The 16098-nt window shown below is 37.9% G+C and overlaps 2 protein-coding genes across 3 annotated transcripts; both read left to right on the forward strand.

The window, feature by feature from the left end:
- The first annotated feature begins 1438 nt into the window (after positions 1-1438).
- Positions 1439-5096, forward strand: LOC127358319 (uncharacterized). The gene is made up of 10 exons (XM_051391316.1): positions 1439-1809; positions 2658-2792; positions 2898-3011; positions 3125-3220; positions 3316-3468; positions 3553-3684; positions 3788-3907; positions 4000-4152; positions 4316-4459; positions 4541-5096. Exons 1-10 carry the CDS (start codon positions 1758-1760, stop codon positions 4591-4593), a joined length of 1152 nt encoding a protein of 383 aa, XP_051247276.1. The 5' UTR covers positions 1439-1757; the 3' UTR covers positions 4594-5096.
- A 1214-nt stretch (positions 5097-6310) lies between these two features.
- LOC127357876 (probable C-mannosyltransferase DPY19L4) lies at positions 6311-15765 on the forward strand. 2 transcript variants are annotated; one of them, XM_051390425.1, is made up of 19 exons: positions 6311-6493; positions 6674-6863; positions 7952-8073; positions 8170-8260; positions 8423-8544; positions 9347-9492; positions 9811-9934; positions 10094-10228; positions 10405-10536; positions 10798-10899; positions 10984-11057; positions 11160-11318; positions 11557-11676; positions 11785-11905; positions 12203-12259; positions 12391-12473; positions 12558-12690; positions 13079-13237; positions 14042-15765. In XM_051390425.1, the coding sequence occupies exons 2-19, from the start codon at positions 6767-6769 to the stop codon at positions 14204-14206; spliced, it is 2142 nt and encodes a 713-aa protein (XP_051246385.1). In that variant the 5' UTR covers positions 6311-6493; positions 6674-6766; the 3' UTR covers positions 14207-15765. The 2 variants fall into 2 exon arrangements, with proteins under 2 accessions (XP_051246385.1, XP_051246383.1); XM_051390423.1 differs by having other exon boundaries at positions 6312-6493; positions 7949-8073.
- The last annotated feature ends 333 nt before the right edge of the window (positions 15766-16098 follow it).

Below are 16098 nucleotides of genomic sequence, written 5' to 3' on the forward strand. Positions count from 1 at the left end.
TATTGATCGGTTCACTCGATGAATATTTGGCTGCTTTATCTTCCTCAAGTCAGTAACTCAAATCTGCGTCAGTATATTTATGGATAAAGATTTATGTCAACCTATTCTGTAAAGTAAACTCTAATGGATTAACTCTCCACTACAGAGAACTGAATTGACTAAAGATGAGTTGGGTGGAAACGAGTAGTCAATTAATCAATTAGTTGATAATTATTGAATCTTTTTGGTCCTTTTTTAAAGCAAAAATACCCAAAATTCACTGGTTTCAGCATTTCAAATTTGAGTAGTATCATAATATTTAGTCTTGCATCATAGAGTGAATATTTTGGGGATTTTGATTGGACTGAAGCAATTTGAAGGTGTCGCTTATGGCTGAGAACTTGTGAATGACAAGTGACTAAATTATTGATTGATTTGCAGATAAGTTCAATTTAGTAGCTGTTCTGCGACTCTCAAAGTGTCACACAATCTTCCTTAGCAGATGGATTTGACCTGAAATTACATTAGTATTTTATTTTTTCTATGCACTTCTCATCCGCATCCCCTAAAAGCCGAGATTAAAGTTCATTGTTGAGTTTGGAAGCAGTTGACCGGACAAACTAACCTCAAAGTATTTAACTGGCTTTAGCTTTTAGATATTGTTTTAAAATGTGAAAAAGTTTGTAAATATACGTTCAGGTCTGTTTGTTTAAAAGTAAGATGGTAAAAACTGTCTTTTTATGAATGTAAAATTTAGGGAATAAATAATAAGCAAATGAATTCTACATATTAATGAATCATAGAGTTTATGGGATATCCAATCCACATAGTGGCAGTAATATATGAGCTACATAATCAGGGATTGGATGTCTCCTTTCTTTGTGTTCCTGCTCATGTAGGAGTGGAAGGAAATTAGAAGGTGGATGTGTTGGCAAAACAATCAATAAAACGACATACAAGTACCATTAATTAAAGCAGAAGTTTAAAGGATCATATCCGCAAAACATGGCAGGAATACTGGGAGTTATGTGACACAGGAAAACTTCTTTACAATATACAAAAACCTGTAGGCTCAGAGCAGGAGAGGAAGAGATCGTCATCACTCTTCTGAGAATAGGACACACAAGATTAAATCATAAACTCCATCTCAAAGGCAAGCACCCTAGTGGACTATGCACTCATTGTATACATTTATTAATAGTCTGAAGCAAATATGACCAAGAAAGGAGGGAACGAATATCAGCATTTGATGAGGGACATAGATACTTTATTAATCCCGAGGGAAATTCAAGCACAATATTACATTGAAGTAGAAACACATAATAATTTAATTAATTATAAAGAAAACAACAGTAATAATAAAGAGAATTTAATTATTAATGTAGTGTAATTCACTTTCCCTGCCACCATCCAGTCCAGCAGGTGGCGGTAACACACCTACGAGCTTGCTTGTCAAACCGCCACCAACGAACAACAGAAGAAGAACACGACGAGCACTCGCCTCTTTTCTTCCACAAACGAAACCCGAAGAGAGAAAAACCAACTGAATGTGAGCTGGGACCGATATTTACAGTCACGACCGGAGAAACCGGTTGTTAAACTTGTGTTAATGTCTCTCTGTGGCACGGTGACGGCCGCTGGTGGTTGGTCGAACTTAAGCAGCCGGTGACAACAACGAGCCTTAACACAGAAAACTAGCTAGCATTAACTCAAACAGAGGAGGCAACTTGGCGCGTTTCGGATGAAGAGCACAAATTAACATAAAACTGAGCAACACAATGGACTGCAACACAGCTGACATGCCCACTAATGTGGTCCGAGACTTTCCAGGTAGTTAGATTAACAGTGTTGTTTTTAATTTTAGATATTTTATCATTATTATTATTATTATTATTGTAATAGCTAAAAGCTAAGTGAGCGTTGACATCACTGCTGCTAAAGACTTGTTAAAGCTGTAAAATGTGTGGGTTGAGTTTGCTTGCAACATATAACGTCTAAGAAATATAAATAGTAGCACTGGTAGTACTAATAATGGTTGGTTAAACTTATCTTACCCCAGGTATTAAACCTACTTGAGTGTTTCCAGTTCTATTTTTCACTAAACTGTATTTCAGAAGGACAGTTTGTACTTTTTACTCTTCTACATTCATCTAAAATAGGTGTTCACTGGTGACAATGCAGGTGATGGGTTTAAAAACAGACGAACAGCTTCTAAAATGGAGAATAAACCACTTTCAGATAGCAAAGTGTTCTCAATCAGCTGCAACATAAAAATAGCTCCTCAGTTGTTAATGCATCAGTAGTCTGATAACATGACACGTTTAACATGTACACACTGTACGATGTAACACTTCTCATGAATAAAAACTACATTTGACAAAAGTGTTTTTACACGTGTAATACTCATTTTACTCCAAATATTTGAATACTTCCGTCACTTATTAAACAGTCCTAATACTGTAATTAATGGATGTTAGTTAATAGTCAACAAATGTAGATTCCTTGATGGTTCGTTGGTCTGATTTCAACTTTATAGCTTGTCCTCATTTTTTAAATAAAGGGGAATGCCGTAAAAAATATTCTTTCTCAAATATTGTTTAACTGTTACGACCGTTTTATGAGACGATACTTGAGATGTATGTACCGGCACTTATCCCGTTGTGTCTCTGACTGATCAGGGAATGACCGCTCCAGTTCTGACGATGACGTACCTCTCTCAGAGCTCCTGACGAGGCCACGCAACGAGGAAGAACAGTCACCTGATAACAAGCAAAGCTTCCCCTCTGGCACTAAATCAAAAGAGGACAGAAGTGGTGAGGACAGACTGACAACAATATTGCCAGTTGAAGAAAATATTGTGATCTTTGAAAGCAAAAGGTACTAAATTGTCTATGTTTCTATATGTTTTCCTGTTTTAGCCTCGGATGACTCCTCAGACAACGAGCCTTTGATAAAGATGAAAACAATCTCTGCGTCAGCTAAGAAACCAGTGAAGAAAGACAACAAGTCAACCAGATCTAATGGCACAAATAGTAAGAAAGCAGGTGGTTACAGTACCATCTATAGTATATTTCAACTGTATTTGTGTCTGAAATTGATGGCTTTAAAATGTTTCTATATGTAAGTTTTTCACCTTTGAATACAGACGACAGCTCTGACAATGAGCCTCTCATAAAGATTGCCAAAACTGCAAAGAAGCCTTCAGTGTCTCCAAGAAAATCTGTCAATACAAAGAAGAAAGGTGAGATAAGTTTCTCTCCGTGGACCTGTAGCATCAACAGACATTTGCTGCTCTCTGTAGCAAAAACTTATTCTTGACTTCCTTTTCTTACACAGAGTCGCTGGATGACGGTGAGAGCTCAGATAATGAGCCTCTGAGTGAATCTGCCAAGAAAGTCCACCCCAAACGTCAGACAAAGGCATCTGTCATGCCATCTAGAAAAGAAACCCCAGTTATGAAATCCAAAAGGAACGCAGCAAGGAAAATGGGCAAGTGTTAAAATTGTGCAAATCATCTCAAATGATTTTCTCAAGCTACTTGTACCAAAAATAAATATGTTTTGTTTCTTCTAGTCAAATATGCAGAGTCTTCCAGTGACAGCTCAGACTATGAACCAGTGGCCACAATGAAGAGGAAGCAGACAAAGGCTCCTAAAGAGCAAAAGACTTCTGCAAGCAGAAAGAAAACAAAACCAAAACATGAAGGTAGGCAGCATGTTCATGATACTGGCTAGAAAGAATAATAATTCATTCAGTTTCATTCATTACAAGTATATCAAGTGCTAACTCTCAGACCCCTCGTCTTCAGACAGCAGCTCGGATGACGATGAGGAGCCCCTGGTGAACCTTGTTGCCAAGAAGAAACCAGTGAAGAAAAACACAAAGACGGCAGCTGTATCGGAAGCCAGCGCGTCAAGAAAAAGACGAGGTACTGTAGCAGTAATGATTACATGAATATAATTATATTTTAAATCATGATATATGGTTCAAATCCTTGATGCTGTGACTTTTGTTTGGCAGGACTTTCTGATGAAAGCTCCGGAGATGAACCCTTGATTAATCTTGTGAAAAAGAATCGCAAAGACAAACCAACAAAAAACAAAACGAAGGCTTCAGCTCCGAAGAAAAGGGACACAACTCCCACAAAGCCAAGAAAGATGCGTCATGAGTCAGGTAAAGACTCGGCCGGTCTACGGTAACACCAACAGTGGAAGACTGGTTATAGGCGCTTGATAACGTCCTCAAAACCCCGTGCTGGATAAGGAAATATAAGAGAAAACATAGTAGTGTAAAGAACTTCAGTCAGTTCATTTATGTTTCATTAATATTTTTTCAGGGTCGTCAAGCAACAGTTCAGATGACGAATCCTTAATCAAGGCAGCTAAACATCCACAAGTGACCAAAATCCTGAGAATAATACTAGAGAGGTGTGATGGTGAAGAGAATGGGGCAACAGGAAGCCTGAACAAAACCAGTACAGGTACTGATTACATGACCAAGTCATTATTGATGCTGTAATTGAACATCAAAGGACTAACATTATCTTTACTCTCCAAAACAGACACACAGATTGCTGAAAAGACCTCGAGTGAGGAGTCAGAGGGCTCAGAGTAAAGTCCCCAGAAGAAGAAATAAGTAGATGAAACAAAGCTGTCACAGGTTGAAGAAGCTGCTTTTTGTTTTTACCTTTCACTTTCTGGACAGGAAGTTCAAACCACCGAGTGGCTCCAAGTTTTGCAGGACTTGTGTTGTAAATCCCTCGGAGAGACACCTCCTATAAATCACAGTTAGTGCTCATGTAAGGTTCAACAGTGCGTTTTATATACAGTACATCCGTTTTAATTTAATGTGATGATATTTTTACTCCTGTTTTTAAGTTTGGGATCAAATTTTTTGTCGGTTCCTGAAAGATTTTATGCACAATCATAGATGTTATTTACTATTTGTGCATATTGATTGCATTGGTTGTCTCCTCTGGTGTTTTGTTTTTGAGGTAATAATTTAACACTCATTGATGTAAGTTACATTCACTGCTTTCATATTAACTGCACACATGGCATGCATCAATGAAAATATGTTGTGTTGGAATAAATGATATAAAATGCCTTTGAAATTCATATCAGATGAGTCTTTTTTTAAGATGACCCACAATTCTAATTCATCAATGTCTGACATTTTTATTCCACTTTAAGTCCACTTGTCAAATCATTTGTATTGCATATACTTTTATATTTTATATTTATTGCATATACTTTTATATTTATATTTATTGCATATACTTTTATTTTTATATTTATTGCATATACTTTTATATTTTATATTTATTGCATATACTTTTATTTTTATATTTATTGCATATACTTTTATATTTTATATTTATTGCATATACTTTTATTTTTATATTTATTGCATATACTTTTATTTTTATATTTATTGCATATACTTTTATATTTTATATTTATTGCATATACTTTTATTTTTTATATTTATTGCATATACTTTTATATTTTATATTTATTGCATATACTTTTATATTTTATATTTATTGCATATACTTTTATATTTTATATTTTTGCATATGCTTTATATTTTATACTTATTGCATATACTTTTATGTTTATATTGCATATACTTTTAGTTTTTATATTTATTGCATATACTTTTATATACATTTACTGTGGGCAGGCCCTGATGGGGGTAAAGTTGTGCACTTTCTCCAGTTATCTCCAGATTTTATTGTAGTTTACAGGTAAATTAGTTTTCTTTTCAGATTTAATAGCTACTAAAAAAAGGCTAGGCTACTAACAATTACTTCCTTCATTAATTATTTAGAAGTTATGTTTTTAATGGTTAAAATGGAGCCAATTAAGTGATCAATAGCTTGTTTTTTCTCCACACTCACAATGTTCAATTTATTAGTTTATTATAATAATAATTTAGAGCTGCAACTATATATTTTTTCTTTTTTTTACTACTAATCAATCCAAATGAATCACTTCTCGATTTTCAAATGGATTGTTTAGTTTTATAAATTAAAAATATCTCTCCATCCACTAATGTATTCTTAAATTATACTTTCAGCTATTTTTCACTTGTACAATTAATTGATTAAATACTTTTTAACCTTATTCCCAATTAATTAACGGCATCAACAGGATAAAATGCGTAAAAAAAAAAGCACCATCGAAATTAATGATTTTTAAAAATTATATTATTAATAAACAATAACAAGTATTATTATTAATAACAACTTATATTAAAAAAATAAATGAATTATTTTGTTGGATTTGTGGTGAAGTTTGGTCTCCACTCTTCTTTGCTGCTTTCTGGAGCCGCCCACAACTTCCGCTCTGCTGCACGTTAGCTAGCATGCTGCTGTCTCAACACATCCGACAACTCTCGGATTAATTCATCTGTTAATCTCATCTCGTCATGACCGAGTTAAGATGTCGCAAAACAGAGACTCTGGAGGGAGACGAAGAGCGCCAACACGAGCCCGAGGTGCACACAACACGTAAGTTTAAAGCTGATGTGATGTGAACAGCAGTTAGCTTCGTGTGCTAACAAAAAAAAAAAAGAAAACAACAAAAACAAAAACACACACATCCGGTAACTTCATTTAACTTTTATTCAGAGGATGCTCGGTAAACGATTGTGACACAGCTGTTCAACGTGTTGTCTGTCTGTTCATCAGATGTTAATGGGCCGGTGAAGGAGGAAGAGGAGGAGGAGGAGGAGGAGGAGGGGAGGGTGTCCACTGGTGGAGCTGAGGACAAACAGGAGGAAGATGAGGGTGAAGGTAAAGAAGAGGAGGCTCAGCATGAAGAGGAAGAGTCAAAGAAACCCAGAGTCTCCTGTCAAGAGGTCCAAGATGTCCTCTGCATGTAAGTTTACATCCATCATGGAAACACCTGGAAAATGTATTTTAAATGACCGAATATCCTGGAAATTATCTGTATCAATCTGTATCATCCTGGAAATTATCTGTATCAATCTATATCAACCTGGAAATTATCTGTATCAACCTGGAAATTATCTGTATCAACCTGGAAATTATCTATATCAATCTATATCAACCTGGAAATTATCTGTATCAACCTGGAAATGATCTATATCAATCTATATCATCCTGAAATTATCTGTATCAATCTATATCAACCTGAAATGATCTGTATCACCTGGAAATTATCTGTATCAACCTGTAAATTATCTATATCAATCTATATCAACCTGGAAATTATCTATATCAACCTGGAAATTATCTATATCATCCTGGAAATTATCTGTATCAATCTATATCAACCTGGAAATGATCTGTATCAACCTGGAAATTATCTGTATCAATCTATATCAACCTGGAAATGATCTGTATCAACCTGGAAATGATCTATATCAACCTGGAAATTATCTGTATCAACCTGGAAATGATCTGTATAATCCTGGAAATGATCTATATCATCCTGGAAATTATCTATATCATCCTGGAAATTATCTGTATCAACCTGGAAATTGTCTGTATCAACCTGGAAATGATCTGTATCAACCTGGAAATTGTAATGGTATTTTAGCTCGTGTTGTGGCCAAATTAATGTTACAGTTGGAGGAAAACTGTTGTCTGTGGTGGGAGCGACTCCTGGAAAATGTCCTGGAAAATGTCCGTGCACAGCAGTGCTTTAAATAGACGAGTGCTTACTGCTGTTTGACTTTTAGTTTTCCACTGTGGGGAACAACTAGACATTCCAGGTTTTCTATATGTCAGCGTATATGTCACCGTCAGAAGAAGGTCCTTTTGTTTATAGTGGTATCTTATTAACCCCGAGAGTCCTTCACTGTATGAGCAGTTTTATTATCACTCAGCAATAATACACAATACCACTATCTAAAGGTGGATTTTTTCCCTTTTAAAGACTGACACACTTAGTATTGTTGTTATTTGTGATATATTTACTGTTATGTTTCTGCTTTTCAGCAGGTTTTTTGCAGCGCCTCGTGAGGGTGTTCTTCGGGTGTCTGGCAGCAGTTGCCTGTGGCATGCTTTATGCCGTTTATCTTTCTACATATCATGACAGGAAGTTCTGGTTTTCAACTAGACAAGTGGGTGTATTTTTAAGAGGCTGCTTCCATTATATTTCCTCTTCCCTGCCGTATCATATCCGTATCATGCCGTAATTCACTCCTAATGTGTCTCAGGAGCTGGAGCGTGAAATCACCTTCCAAGAAGGCAGCGGGCTCTATTATTACTACTATAAGCACATGCTGACAGCACCATCTTTTGAAAGAGGTAATTTTATCCTTTCTGCTTCTCATTTAAGAAATCAATTTTAAATATGTAACTAAATACAACACCAAAACTGACGCTCACTGGAATCAGAGGGCTACCAATGTCACTCTCTCCTTGACAATCTGCTCTGTTCTTCTGTGGTTTGTGTGGTTTTTTTTTCAGGGTTTTACGAGCTGACGCTAGATAACAAGACTGTTTCAGGTCAGACCATCAACATAGTGGAACGTTTGTCTCTGTATCCAGAGCTCATCACAAGCTTCATATACAGAGTCACAAGCAGCCAGGTGAGATTTTGACACCGACGAGGTCAGTTTTGACCATGCTACAATACATTTGTGTTGTATTTTGATCAGATAGTAATATACGATGGAAGGTGCACGAGTGTTTTCCGAAGAACAACAATTAAAACTAGTCTTAAAGCAAACACTGGCAAACAGATTGGAAATGGGTCTAACACTTGGGTGCATTTCAGCCTGAGCTTCCTCCAGAAGGGAAGAGTTTAAACAATGCAACGTAGCGCATTAGTGGAGACCAGTTTCATTTGACTTTTTTTGCATAAGTTTGTACACTGACAAGGCTTTGCATTTTAAAAGGTTTCTTAAGTTCCTTTGGTGGTTTTTATTTGTTCTTTTTAGTTGACTCAGTAGCAACAAATAGGCACAATTTTACCAGATAGCAAATCTCACTGTGAAAGCCAAGATTACAACATTACAAAAGCAGAAAATAATTAAGTAGTTTAAACAGTCTCATCTGCTTCCAGTGCAGTGGACTTACCACCAATTATAATGCAATAAGTAATTCAATACATTGAGCCAGAAAACGTGGAGAGGAGTCAAACTTTTGCATTGTATTACCTGGTAATAACAAAGTAAAGACTTCATGTTCACACCAACACAGATTTGTCAGTTATTTACAGATAATAAGTCTTATTTAAGTCAATTACCTCATTTTAGCACGTTGACATTGGATTTCTGGCAGTGACATTGTAAATAAACAACCATCTAAAGCAAAAGTTTTAGATTTTTATTCTCATAGAATTTTTTCCCCTTGATAAAAACCTTAATGTTTTTCCGTCTCTGCCTTCAGGATTTCGTGGAGCCAATCTACTTCTACGTTGGAGCGGTTTTCGGCCTCCAGGCGATCTACGTCACTGCCCTGTTTGTGTGCAGCTGGGTGATGAGCGGCACATGGGTGGCTGGCATGTTGGCTGTGGCCTGGTATGTGATCAACAGGTGAGAGGAAATCTGCCACCCTGTTCCTCGTACTTCAGTGTTCGGTTTCTCTTTATCTCTCATCGTGTTCCTTCCTCCTGTCAAAGTAAAGTTAGCTTCCTCTTGTAATCTTTACCCGATATCCTTCTTTCAATTGTTCCTCTCTGTTGTGATAACTTTCTGATGCTTAAAACAGTCTTAAAAAAATTTAACTTTTAAGCTGCTGATAAGACGAATCAAAATCTCAGTGCTGAAGCATAATTATACCTTCCTGTTTTCTTTCTGTTTTATGGTGACATGTCCACTTTACAACTCTCTTGTGGGTCATTTCTTCCTCAGACCAGATACAACCAAAGTGGATCACGCCATTCCTCTGCGGGAAAACTGGGCTCTGCCCTACTTCTCTTGCCAGGTTGTAGCTTTGACAGGATTCCTGAGTAATAACATCAGCTCTGCCACCGAGGTGAGCGTCTCATGAAACCAATTTTTAAAAACAGTCCACTACATCAAAGTTAGGTGGAACAGTGCATTTACACACACACACACACACACACACACACACACACACACACACACACACACACACACACACACACACTGATTAAACTGTGTTTCTCTGTAGATGTTTTGCTATCTCACCATGAGTGCCACCACCTTCACCTTCCTCCTGGTCTGGGAGCACAGCCACTACGTGCTCTTCATCCAAGGCCTCTGTCTTTTCTTGTTGGACTCTTTTGACCTGCTGCCACCGCGTAAGGTAACACAGTCCTTGCTTAATAAAGGAGTATGGACCAGTTGAACCACATAACTACTTGTGCTTTTTTTAAAAATGTAGTTCCTTTATGTTGGTGTGAAACAATCTGCCTACCAGCACATCTAAAAGTCCAATTGTCCTCATTCTTTTTCCTTTGTTTCTTTTTCTGGGACGTTAAGATGGCTGACATTCACAAGGTGTACCTCAGCTCCTTGTTCCTGGCCTACTTGTTCCAGTTTCAGAACCCGACACTGCTCAGCTCACCTCTGCTCAGCCTCCTGATTGGCTCAGTGCTCGCGAGGTACTTCCAGGTAGAGATAGCTGCTCCCTCACATCAGTCAGAGTGCATGTTGCAGGCATTTGTTTTAACTTGCATTGAATCCTCGACGGGTGAGCTTGAGTCATGAGTTTAATTATTGATTAACTAATTTACCTGTAGTAGTAGCAGTAGCAGTAGTAGTAGTAGTAGAAGAAGTAAAAAAAACCTTATCAAATGTGAGGATTTTCTATGTTTTCTGTATGAAAACACTGAATGCAGAGTAAAGATGCTTTTTTCTGTATTTCTATTGCAGCAAAATATGAAGGTGGGACCTCTTGTGGCCAGAGTAATGAAGCTCTTCCTACATTTCCACCTAGTCTTCACCACAGGGATCACCTTCAGTTATTTGGTCAAGGTAAAACCACAGGAACATGGTTTGGCTGTCTTAGTTTTGAGTTTTTAGGTTGTAGATTCATCATTATTGTGTTTTTATTTACAGAAACTAATACCTGTAAGTGACAGTGACTTCATCTTGAAATTCCTTGAAGTAAAATTTGGGCTCAACACGACAACGTGAGTTACAACTATTGCATTAAAAGTTTGCTGTTACAATATAACATCCATGTTAATCAGTATGCATAATCTAATGTAATGTTTTCTTTCCTTCTATGTTAGTGACTTTGTTACCAACTTCCTCCTGTGCCAAGAGAGTTTCCAGACACCCGGTCAGGACTTATTTCTACGACTGACGCAGGCCTCGGTCCTTCCTTTCTACTTCCTGGTGCTAGGTATCTGTCTGCTGTCCACCCTGCAGACCATTTACAGAAGACTCAGGTTAGAGGCTTGTGCCACACCCAGTGCATGACATTTCTCTTGGCTGTCTTTCTGAAATGACAGTTTACAGAGCTGGTGTTAAAAACAGGAAATCAACCAGCTGTGGGTCGCAGCTTACAGTTTGAAGTTCTGCTGTAAAGTTTGAGGCTCTAGTAAACATTTATCATGGATCCGCTTTAGGCTTTAGGCTTTAGGCTTGATAACATGATGCATTGAAAGCATTTTCACTTTTATACAGTGGTCAGCCAATGAAAACCAACCTCAGACTTGAAGATGGACGAATAGGAGAGCAGCCAGAGGTCATCTATCATGTTTTTCACACGTTGTTATTTGGAGGCCTCGCTCTGCTGTTCGATGGGTATGTTCATCAGCGTAAAAAAGTGTGTTTTTAGAATTTGGATGTCTTGTTAAATCATTCATTCCTCTGGAAGCGAATGGACAGTGACTGTGTTTTTCTTTCATGCAGGATGAAATATTTATGGACCCCGTACGTCTGCATGTTTACAGCGTTCGGTGTGTGTTCTCCAGAACTCTGGATGACTGTGTTTAAGTGGCTTAAACTGAAGTCCATCCATCCTGTAGTGCTGGTAAGTTCCCTCTTAGATTAATTTTTAACAGGAAACATTGAGCGCTTTCAGTCATAAAGAAAAGTGCATGACTCACACCACACATACATATTGACTGTTGAACCTCATTCACTCCAAAATGGCAGTTTTGAATTGGATTAATATCTCACTGGCAAAATAGCGGCATTACCTACAAAACATCATCATTATTATTATAACCAACTGTTGCAGAAGTTTCTCATCACTTGTTGCTACAAATGCTTGAACCATCCAAGGTCTTGCATAAGATGTGAATTTTAACTGTTGTTTGCTCACCAGTCTCTGATCCTGAGCACGGCGGTTCCTACCATCATTGGTTTCAGTTTGTGGAGAGAGGTGAGATTATTATTATTATTATTATTATTATTATTATTATTTTCAGCTCTTTATGTTTTGAAGCTCTTTACATAAGACATTTAAAGGCAGGCACATCCCATCTTCCCACACTGCTCTCCTCTGTGTTGCAGTACTGCCCTCGTGTCTTAGCAGAGCTGGCAGATCTGCAGGAGTTCTACGATCCAGATACAGTGGAGCTGGTCAACTGGATCAGGTGGGTCATCAGGCCTTTCTGTGTTTTCAAAGATATCTATCAAGTCTTTAATGTGGCAGCTGATGTCTTCTTGTTGTCTTCCAGGTCACAGGCTCCAGTGGCGGCTGTCTTTGCAGGCAGCCCTCAGCTGTTGGGAACAGTGAAGTTGTGTTCAGGTTCAGCTGTGACCAGTTTACCGCTTTACTCGGACATCAACCTGCTGAGGAGGACTGAGGATGTGAGTGAGATGAAAGATTAATTCTGAAAGTGGAAAAAGGGAGACACTTGGTACGAGAAACTACTTTAAAAAGGCGACTTAAAACAGTACAATCCGTTTTTAACTAGCTCAAGTCGTTGGGTTATAAAGGGGTAATTCTTGGAACAGATTGAATTCATTCATTCCTCTAAAACATATTCTAGTAATATGTCAATTATGTTAATGACAAAATGTTGTTGCATGTTCTCCATCTCTCCCCTTATTCACTGCCTGTTCTCTGATAGTCATAAAAATGGCTAAAATACATGAGAAAAAGACTAAATATATATTTGAGCTGTGGTCTAACAGATTTAGATTTTCACTTGCAAACACAGTTTGTTAAATCACTCCTTTTTTTCTGTCCTTGCAGACTTACCAGGTGTATGCAATGAGATCTGCAGAGGACATCTATAAGACTCTGACCTCTCAAAAGACAAACTACGTGATCATCGAGGAGTCAATTTGTAACGAGCTTAGTCTTAATAAAGGCTGTCGGATCAAAGACCTGCTCGACATCGCCAATGGACATGTGAGTTGTGTTTCTAGTATTGTGTGTTTTGAATGGTGCGTGTTGTGGCCTTGAGGTGAACATCATGATTTTAAGGTTGTTAAAGTGGGTTTTTTGCTGAGAGTTGGATAAGAGGGTTAATACCACTCTCATGTTTGTACGCTGAATATGAAACTACAGCCAGTTATCTTAGCAAAAATAGTGGAAATGGGGAAAACAGCTAACCTGGCTGTTCAAAGGTAACAAAATCTGACTTCCAGCACCTCTAAAGTTCACTAATTAACATGCATATGTCTCATTTATTTAATCCATACAAAAACTAAAGTGGTTTTGTGGGTAGTTAAATATCTTACTAGTTCTTGGCTGGAAGCATTGAATCTTGGACAAATCCAGGCTAGCTGTTCCCCCTCCGTTTCCAGTCTTTGTGCTAAGCTAACCGGCTGCTGGCTCATATTTACCATACACAGATGAGAGTTGATATCAATCATCTGAACCAACTCTCAGCAGAAGAGTGAATAAGTGCATTTTCCCAGCAAGTCAAACTCTTCTTTTTAAAGGTGGGATCAGTCATTCTGGAGAAAGAGAGCTGATAGTCGAGTCTCATTTGTCAAATACAGACACTTCGAGTTATGATTTAGTGGCTCGGATAACAAAACAATCAACTATCTTTCTCCTATCTTGTCACATATAGGTAATTATAATGAGACTGGTTGTTAATAAGCCTGTGTGGTCAGACAGTGCTTTGGAAGAACTACAAAGAGACCTGAAAAAGAAGAAAGAAATTGTTATTCTCATTATGTTTCCATATCCTTCTGTCCTGTTTAGGTTGTTTATGACAAAGGCGAGATTTACTCCTTCTCCAAGCACGGAAGATTCTGCCAGGAGATAAAGCTGAACTACTCGCCCTACACAAACTACTTCACTCGAGTTTTCTGGAACCGCTCGTACCACGTCTACAAAGTGAACTCTGTCATCTCCTTTCAGTACTGACAGCAGCTTCTGCCTCCCTGCTGAGACTTTACTCCAGTGTTTCAGATCATATCCACAACGTAACACAGAGGACTGCAACATGCCTTCGCAGTGCGTGCTCAGAAAAAAAAAAAAGTCTAATCACTGTTACCTTACACGTCCCGGTGTAGATGCAAACTCAAAGCAGCGGGGGTCAACTGAGCACATTGTACTTTTGTTTGGCCTACGTGTTGATCGATCAACATCAAAGGACCCTGCTGAAGTGAAATATGCCATATTAATCACTGTACTGTAGTTTTATAAGCCATGTGTTGCTGTTACTGTGATGCATTTAATGAAGGGAGAAGTTGACATACGTGAGGTCTGTGTGTGTTCTTTGTGCAGAAGCTGAGAGCAGCGGAGATGTGTTTTTTTTAGGCCCTTTATTTTGAGACAACCAATAGTGGTCATATTTGTAGTCATGCTGGATCTAGGGAGGGCAGTGTCCGCCTGTTGGTCAGTCAGTAGTGCCACCTCTTTTACTTTTTACTGTAGCACCACCTGCTGGTCAAAGCTTTCACATCTACTGAGACAATTGTACTGACATTCATGATCTCCGAAGGAGGAGAAAACTTTGTCTCTGTCTGCCTAAATAGACAAAATGTGTCTCGTATTACAGGTATGACCACCATTTATTGTCCTGAGATAAGAATTTTATATTTTAACATATGGTTAAGTTAGAATAATAAGCTAACTTGTATCAATGATAAGCCAACATTATAGTTTAAATCAAGCAAATTTTCATTAGGATCTGTTAAAGAGAAAAAGTGATAATTAAGAGAAAACACTGGCGTTCTCGCTCTCTGCCACTTTCTGCTCGTTTCCTCTCAAAATGATTCATGCAGTTAATGTTTATGTGTTGTGTACATTTAAAAGGCTGCTGCTTCTCATATGCTTAACTTTAATAGGGAATACGTGTGTCTGTAAGCTCCCTATGTAAGTGTGAGGTTGGTAGACACCCACCAGCCTTCTGACACTGGAAGACAAACAACTTGTGATATCAGATACGAAGTTTAGAGTCGCTTCGAACATGATGAATGGAAGATGGAAGTATTTGTGGAGTGACTGACTGGTTTTAATGTATCTCTGTTTTTACCATGGTTTTGTTATGGGGCAGCTCTGTACACATAATAATACAGCGATGCCTGGCATGGGATGGGTTTTATATCAACAACCCAGGACAAGAGCAACGGCGTCTGTGAACTTTTTAAACCGAGTTGTGTCTCTTTTTGCCTTAAAGCGCAGTGGAGGCTGGTTCTGAAGCTGCTCTTTTCTGTTGCGTTGTCTTCATCTTCATCTGGTTGCCTTATTTTGAGATGTAGGAACTGACTGACGTCTCTTCATCAGTCAGACCTCTTGCTAGATTTCCCACCCCACGGTTGTTACCTTGAAGTATTTTTAATTCTCTCTGGTGCTATCGTGCAACACTCAATAACTGTCCCTCTGCAAAAGGCCATGTAGTGAATATTAGGTTTTATTGAATGACTTATGGAGATTAAAAGTGTGTATGAGTTGATAAATAAAAAAGGCGATCTCTGTTATGTTGTTTGTTGATATTTTGTGTCAAAGATTGATTTACACAAGCATGACAATAAACATTTTAAGTAACCTTATGTAATTCCTACCAGCTCCACCCAACAACACCTGTGTGGCTCTGCAGGGCTTTTAATCTTTTTTTATTCATGCTTTAAATTGGAGCAAACTTAATATTAAAATAGTGATTTCTCAGTATCTGCATACAATTACATATTTAGGTCCCTTTTTCAATTTACTATGGTACCCTTAAAGTCCTTAAAGATTTTATTTTTGTATCTCGTGTGGTCAAAGAAAACACATTGGCAGTGGTTCAAAACATAAAAATGTACACAGTAGGC

The sequence above is a fragment of the Dicentrarchus labrax genome, unplaced genomic scaffold (genome assembly GCF_905237075.1).
Source record: "Dicentrarchus labrax unplaced genomic scaffold, dlabrax2021, whole genome shotgun sequence".
NCBI lineage: Eukaryota > Metazoa > Chordata > Actinopteri > Moronidae > Dicentrarchus > Dicentrarchus labrax.

What these genes read in the sequence shown, in the direction of transcription:
- LOC127357876 (XM_051390423.1), top strand. Translation starts at nt 6,767, where the DNA reads ATGAGGGTGAAGGTAAAGAAGAGGAGGCTCAGCATGAAGAGGAAGAGT. An exon ending in ACAGAGTCACAAGCAGCCAG is followed by an intron (nt 8,545 to 9,346) that starts GTGAGATTTTGA and finishes CTCTGCCTTCAG; the next exon opens with GATTTCGTGGAGCCAATCTA. An exon ending in GAGCTGGTCAACTGGATCAG is followed by an intron (nt 12,474 to 12,557) that starts GTGGGTCATCAG and finishes GTTGTCTTCCAG; the next exon opens with GTCACAGGCTCCAGTGGCGG.
- LOC127358319 (XM_051391316.1), top strand. Translation starts at nt 1,758, where the DNA reads ATGGACTGCAACACAGCTGACATGCCCACTAATGTGGTCCGAGACTTT. An exon ending in TGTGGTCCGAGACTTTCCAG is followed by an intron (nt 1,810 to 2,657) that starts GTAGTTAGATTA and finishes CTGACTGATCAG; the next exon opens with GGAATGACCGCTCCAGTTCT. An exon ending in CAGATCTAATGGCACAAATA is followed by an intron (nt 3,012 to 3,124) that starts GTAAGAAAGCAG and finishes CTTTGAATACAG; the next exon opens with ACGACAGCTCTGACAATGAG.